At 57.7% G+C, this 7,252-nt stretch overlaps 1 protein-coding gene across 1 annotated transcript; it reads right to left on the bottom strand.

Moving 5' to 3' along the window:
* Positions 1 to 374: 374 nt before the first annotated feature.
* LOC112590000 (uncharacterized) lies at positions 375 to 909 on the bottom strand. Its single transcript, XM_025305294.1, has 3 exons — positions 843 to 909; positions 540 to 800; positions 375 to 466 (listed from the first exon to the last, which is right to left on the bottom strand). The coding sequence occupies exons 1-3, from the start codon at positions 907 to 909 to the stop codon at positions 375 to 377; spliced, it is 420 nt and encodes a 139-aa protein (XP_025161079.1).
* Positions 910 to 7,252: the final 6,343 nt, after the last annotated feature.

The raw sequence follows: 7,252 nt of genomic DNA, 5'->3' as shown, positions 1-7,252 counted from the left end.
CTGCCGTCACTCTCTCGGCGCCATAACAAATCCCGTACGCTTCGTCGTACTGGATACAATCCGGTCTCGCGATACACGCGTTCACATCATCTCACGAGACTGAACACGAGCGCCAACGCCTCGCGTGCACTCTCGAATCGATAATCCAGCAATTTGGCAGGTCGCTCGTCGTCAATACCGATCCCAGCCGTCGGCGCTCACGTCGCATCGCCAGATCGGTGCGAACGGTTACTCTGCAGATGACGTTGATAACGATAACAAATTGTCGTCGTCTTCAGGCCACAGACGTGCCGAGATGCGTTCTTTGCGAATACGAGAGTTATGTACTCCGCGACTATAGGTGGTGCGCGCGGTAATCGAAACGTCTTCGTCGTTCAATTCACAGCCGCCGCCGCCGCCGCCGTCACCATCGTTGCGTAATACGCGCTGAGCGAAACCGTACCGGGTGAGAGCGACTGATTCGGATCTGTGTGGATATGTGGCCACGCCGAGTGTCACATGTTCGTGTCGACCGTCGCGATAGGAGCATCTGCGTTCACAACCACCGTACCAAGCTTCGCTGTAGATTCTTCGATGCAATGCCCTGTACACTCGTATCACCGAGTGTGATCCTCCGATGGTAAATAGGCGTCGATTGTTGGCTATGAACATCATTGTGTCTCGTCGTGGATCGTCCGTTTCTTCACTGGTTACTACCTGCGCGTCGTCATCGTCGTCGTCGTCGTCGTCATCATCGTCGCTCGAGTTACGCACGTCGTTGCCCAATCGCTTCGCTGGTCTCCTGCGACGTAACATTTGTCCTGTGCGAACGAGCGAACGACCGAGACGTGTGAGATACCAACTTGCGTTATTGCTACCTCCGTAGCCATCGTTTTCTCTGCTCGTTTTCGAGAACAACAAGTCGAACATTGAGGCATGCGTATCGCATAGTTGAAAAGCGCATGTTGTTGCCGCGACGGTCATTTCGTGCCTCACGCGTCAATCGCTGTTCAAATACCGTAAGAATAGAACTACAACAATGACACCCAGAACGAATTCGAACGCCTCAAACGCAAGAGTGTGTTGCAGCGTCTTCAAGTTACTGAAAATGTTTTCCTCTTCGCGCCTTCGTGCGACTCAGTACACATTGCAATCGTACGCGTTCTTTCGTACGCGTTGTTGCCTTTGCACAGCGTTTTTCTAAAGCACTAGACCTCGCGTACTACTCGCAACTCCGATCGCATGTAATTGATCGAACGGAAACGAGCGGACTCGTGGATGCGGCTTAGCCACGAGTTAGAGATGGTAGTAGGTGACTCATCATCCGCGGGTGAGTCGTCGTCGGTATCATGCACACTGTTCAGTACAAAATCGCATAAGGCATCGTACAATCGATCCAAATCATCCACATCGGCGGCCGAAGTGCCACCTTGTCGATCGTTGCCGTACGTACGCTTTCGAGCCATTACGAGATCTACGGACAAGGTAAACATGGCGAGAGGCAACAATATGACCATTATCGCGAGAAGCAAAAACGCGAGATGATATCCTGAGCCGCCGCCGCCGTCGCCGTCGCCATTGCTTACGAGTGTCATCGCGAGATATGCCGCGGAAATGACGACACTGCCACATATAGTGGCCGTGTTTACCGCGAGATCTGTGCATTTGGATGTTACGTTGCGCCGTGCTGCACCCAACACGCTATTGTGCGGTAACACGTCGGCTGTATATGCGCTGGCCAGTAACGCGGCCAATTCGTTGTCTCGCACGGCGCGCTCCACCGTAGCGTCGTTCACGTTCAATACGTCGTCATCCGTATTGACGCGCTGTCCTAACGAATTGTAACGCCTGTTGGCAAAGTAATGCAAGCTCCAGAGCATTGAGCAGACCATCGGGTTATCCGACACGATTGGTCTGCTGCGCTTCAATGGATCCTCTTTCTCGATCTGGCCGCCGTCATTGCTACATTTGTAACGAGTACGGCTGGCCTCGTCATAGTGTTCATTCTCACGTTCGACGTGCGCTCCACCGAGATGAAAGCGGGGTACTCGTGAATGCAGTTTTTCGCGAGACCTATCGTCCAATGTTTGCATTATTGGCGATGTTGTCGCTGCTGATTGTTGTTCGCCGCCACCTGCGAGAGCAGTGGCGCCGACTTGGCGTTTGAGACCACGATTGTCCCTGATCATGCCATCTACAGCGTCGCGAAATTGGGCAAAGTACCATGGAGTGTCCGTTTGATCGAAAATCAAAAAGCGCTCGTCCGGTCGCGGTGTCGTGCTCGCAGATGCGTCTTCCTCGTTGACTTCGGCCATCGGACTTTCGCGATCGCGCAAGAAGAGTGCCAACAGCAGATACGGATCGTAACGCGGCATGTTGCAACGTTCGCGCTCTCGCAGCCAGCCGATCGCTATGTCATCGTATGACGCGTTGTCAAATTCCGACTTGTAATTCCCCGGATCCCAGCCGAATATGAGCATAATGTCGAGCAGAATGGTCACTAGTTCAGTCAGGCCAATCACCACGCCAATGCCGCTAGCTGTGGTACCCAATGCAAGAAGCAATCGCGTGGTGATGCGAGACAGCGCAAATGACAGCATACGCGCCATGCTTTCGCGCACTGCTAGCGCTAACAACTGACGCGAGACAACACCTGATAGATGTTGGCCTACGAAGCGAAGCGCTCGATTGAAACCTAGCTTGAGCATTTTGCGTACAAAAGTCTCCATGGTGATCGAAATCAGAATGTCTCGCACCTCTGCAGACAATGTATTCAGTATGTCAGCGTTGATGACCGAGCCGCGCAGCATATTGCCGCAGATCTCTTCGTACAATTGATCGAAATCCAGCAACCTGCGATCGTCATCGTCGCTGCCGCCGCCGCTGCCTCTATTCGCATAATCGTCATCGTACAGCCGTATTCCTACCACAGGTTTGTGCCAATTAATCGACTGAGAACTGACATTGGTGGCATCGCGACGAACACGTGTTGCCGTCGTTTTCACCGTATGTTTTTCGACAACGATCGCGTAGTCGTTCATCTGTATCATTTTGCGGGCTGAGGCACGTGCATCGGTCTCGCTCAGCGAACGACCAGGTGCTGCATCGTTGCCGCAGCATTTTTTCGCGACGATGTTACCATTGTTCCGGCGTTACCACCGCCGCAGCCACCTTTGTGTCACGACGCGTCCGCCGGCGGTCGTCGCGCTCAGTGTGCGAATTGTCGCCACCCGTGCGAAAGTCCGCAGGAGTGGCTCGTTCGATGCGACCGCCGACTTGATTCGTCCACACGTGATCGTCGTCCGTTGGACCCAGATCGCTCAAGAGCACATTCGGTGGTGGAAGGCAGCACGTTTCGTCCACGTCCGTGTACCAATGAACTCGAGAACGTTTCATCAAAGGTACCGCGCTCGCATTTACAGCGCTCCTCTTCGTCGAAGCCGGGAGCACTGTATCGCAACTATCACCGTAGATCGCGTGGCGCATCAGACGCACCAGAGCAGAACCGATGAACTTGTACGATAGTATTCAATCGAAGGTTGACTCTTCACACGTACGTGTCTTGGGATCGAAGTTCTTGTAAAAAGCCTCACAGTACGAACGAGAATGCCGCGCGGTAACGATCGCGCGGTCCAGAGCGTTTGGCGCGAGCGAATGATACAATATGCTCTTGTCTGGCCGAGCTCGAACCAAATCGTCACCTATGGCAAAATTGCTCAAACGGCACACCGATTTCTCGCCCGGCGCCGTACGAAGTGCCGGCAGTATGGCAAACATTTCGAGCATGAGATTGGCCAATTCGCACGAGTCGCTCGCGGGGTCATATTCTAATTGCGGCATGTCGGGTTCCTGGCGCGTTGCATCAACGTTTCGCTCATGGCTTGGCAGTAATCGCTCATACGGGACCGGCGGCGGCGGCGGCGACTCGTTTGTTGTTGGGCTGATGTAGAGCGATTGTGCCGTATACGGTTTGTACTCGCCCGTGGCCACGTTCATCACGAGATACGTCGTTCCTTCGTAGCGTTTGGCCACGGTGTCACCTACGGCCGAATGCCCTGTGACACGACTATCACGCCGGTATCACGCCGGTTCGCAAGACGTTAACGTCGTATTATCGCCGGACGCCTACACGCGAGGCATATCGCCCGGCACACACGTGCCCGTTCTCGCGTATTTTGCTCTACAGCTGAGATGTTCGCAAACGGTGCATTCGTTCATCCAACGCAAGTTGACCACGATCGTGGCGTCTCGAAAGGCCTCGTTTTCGGCCTCGTACGCATAATCTCGCTTGGGATCGGCGCGTCTCACGCGCACCTCAATCTTGCTGGCTATATTGGGATAGTACGTGGCCAGGTCCCATAATTGAAACAACAGAGCTCAATTAGCCACATACGCTTGACTCTGCGCTTGATCCATTCGCGTAAACGTCGGTTTCGGAGGCAGTTTTTCTCGTATACCCAAACGACCGAACGATGACGCATTCGTCGCCATGACAGTTTCGCCGCTCAAACGATTGGAGGCCATGCTCTTACGGCTGCTCTGCGTCCGATTCGCGCGTTTCGCAGCGCAATATTCGATCGTACATTGCAACCATTTTTTTTTTTTTTTTTTTTGACGAGGAGGAAATCCATCATGGATACCCTGACCCTCGGGGAAGGGCCAGGGTTATGCCGGACTCCTACCGGCTAAAACCTCCCCGGGTGGCGCTGCGAAGGGACTTGGTTCGGGGCCCCGGTGCCGTGTACTGCTAATCGGGGCCCCGAGTCCAGATGTTGCACCTTCTGTCCCTGAGGGGCGGGGTGGGGGAGGGGGGAAGCCGACCCGAGGGTCCGCTTCGACCGCCGCTCCCCCAGGGGAAGGGGGAAGCCGGCCCGAAGGTCCCGCTTCGACCGCCGTTCCCCTTTCCCACCCCTCACGCCTCGTCTCTTCGGTCGGGAAGGGGGAAGCCGGCCGAGGCCCGCTTCAACCACCGTTCCCGACCAGACGAGGCGCCGCCAATGTACACGTTGTGTGGCTGGCTGACCCACCGTATCAGCCAGCCACCCTACCTTGGGAGGGCTGGTTGGGGCACCGGGAGTCCCCGCCCGGTGCCCCACCCTCCCGCCCGGCGGTTGCGGGGAGATGTACTCCCCTAGCCGCCGGGCTCTCCCCACCTCCGCGGAGGAATGGGGCGGGGGGTCCTAGTGACCCCCCTCCCGCATGTCCGACTGGTCTGTCGGACCTGCGATTCAGGGTGGGGAGGGGCATTATTTCGGTGATTAATCAATCACCGATACCCTCTCCCCCCCCTTACTCTCATCCGACGCCCGTTCTCGCGGGAGTCGGTGGTCTGCGGGTTTGGGGCCTAGGCCTTAGCCTCTGGCCCCATCCGCTCCCTTCGCCCGTCGCTGTCGCTGCCGTTGGTGGGGCAGCGAGGGGTGGCGGCGGTGGCAGTGCCACGTCCACCCCAATTGCCGGGGCGGTCAGCGCTGCTGCCACTGCCACGAGTGGGGCAAGCCTCTGCAGCACCACCACCGCCACCCCTCTGTCTTTCTGGAGGGCTCCCAATTGCCCCCTCCAGTTCGTCGTTCTTCTCCTACCTCTCGCTCTCCTTATTGGAGGAGGAGCAGGGGGGTGAGGAGGAGGCGGAGGTGGTGGCTGCGCCCCCAACCTCCGGAGTTCCTCCTCCTCCGAGGAGTCTGCATCCCCCTCCCTGCTCCTGCTCCTCCCTCCTCTCCATTGGCGGTGGCGATCTCTCCGCCTCTTCCGCCTTCCCCTTCCCTCTGCTCTTCGTCTCTCCTCCTCGGCCTCCTCCTTCTTCTGCATCACCCCCTCACAAAAGGAGGTGAAAGCTTCCCACTTCTCTTCGCTCCCCAGTATCGCCCGGACTATACTGGGGAGCGAAAGGTCTCCACCTAACTGCCTTTCCACGACTCCGCGCTCGTTGCTCCAGGCCGGGCATTCCTGGAGCGTATGCTGCGCGGAGTCGTGGCCATTCCCGCAGTGGTGGCAGGCGGCTGTGCGCTCCTTTCCTATTCGGCACAGGTACTCACCGAAGCAGCCATGCCGGTGAGCACCTGTGCCGCCCTGAAAGTCAGGGCCCCATGGGCCCTTCCCACCCACTCGAGCAGGAAGGGCCGGACGGCCTCGACGGTCCTCCTCCCGTATCTGGCATTGGCCAGACACCTCTGCCATCTTTCGAGGAGGATCCGTCGAGTCTGGTGCTTCATCTCTCTAATCGTCCTGACGAGCGGTATGTCCGCCCCCCCTCTTCTTAGGAGCTCGCGCTTCCCGTCGTACATACGTTTGTACGACAGGGCCACGAGCTCCATGGGGGGCATGCTCGCCAGGACTGTCGCCGCCACGCAGGAGACGGTCCGGTAGCATCTTGCTACCCTGGCCGCCAGCCCCCTTTGCACTTTGCGCAACCGCGTTTGCATCGGGCGACTGGCGGCCAGCGACTCGGCCCATACCGGCGCTCCGTACATAGCGACGGAGTTTAAGATTCCTGCGTGGAGGCGACGTGCCTTCATGTCTGGTCCCCCGACGTTGGGCATCAACCTGCCCAGGTTGATAGAAATCATTCTGAGTCGGGGGACCAGCCTACTGAGATGTTCTCTGAAGCACCAGGTGCCGTCCAGGGTGAGGCCCAGATATTTCATCTGGGCCTCTATGGGGACCCTGACTTGGCCTATCCTGATTTGGGCCTGGGGTGGCTTCATGCCCTTGGCGTGGAGGAAGATCGCCTCCGTCTTCCTTTCCGCCACCACCAGGCCCAAGTTGCGGATGGAGCGCACAACCGCCGCCACCGCTAAGTTGGCCGTGTGAACGGCCTCCCCCCAGTCTCTCCCCCCGGCTAGGACGAGCGTGTCGTCGGCGTAGCACGACGTGCTGCAGCCGGGGGGGAGGGCTGTCCGGAGGACTGAGTCGTAACCTATGTTCCATAGGAGGGGCCCCAGCGCCGAACCCTGTGGGACCCCACGACTCATCCCCCTCTCTCTTACCGTGCCATCGGCGTCCGTCCACGTAAGACGCCGACCCCGGAAGTAGTCCTCTATGACGGCCGTGAGGTAGGGTGGGAAGCGGAAATAACCCCTCATCGCTTGCACCACCCTACCCCAGGGCAGGGTGTTAAATGCATTCGCGATATCCAAGGATACCGCGACTGCCACCCTGCCCTCCGACACTATGGCCCCCGAGAGGAACTTGAGATGCAACACTGCATCCACGGTTGATCTGCCCTCTCGGAAGCCATACTGGCCGTCACCTAAGTCAGGACCCTCCCGGGACATAT

The sequence above is a fragment of the Harpegnathos saltator genome, unplaced genomic scaffold (genome assembly GCF_003227715.2).
Source record: "Harpegnathos saltator strain DR-91 unplaced genomic scaffold, Hsal_v8.6 scaffold69, whole genome shotgun sequence".
Lineage (NCBI taxonomy): Eukaryota > Metazoa > Arthropoda > Insecta > Hymenoptera > Formicidae > Harpegnathos > Harpegnathos saltator.
Note: the sequence above shows the minus strand (reverse complement) of the source record. Positions and strands in the feature narration are given on the sequence as shown.

Excerpts from the sequence above, each read along its gene's own strand:
- LOC112590000 (XM_025305294.1), bottom strand. The coding sequence starts at position 909 with ATGTTCGACTTGTTGTTCTCGAAAACGAGCAGAGAAAACGATGGCTAC. Across the intron at positions 801-842 it reads CGGAGGTAGCAATAACGCAA|GACAAATGTTACGTCGCAGG; the intron begins GTTGGTATCTCA and ends TCGTTCGCACAG. Across the intron at positions 467-539 it reads CGAAGCTTGGTACGGTGGTT|ATCCGAATCAGTCGCTCTCA; the intron begins GTGAACGCAGAT and ends ATATCCACACAG.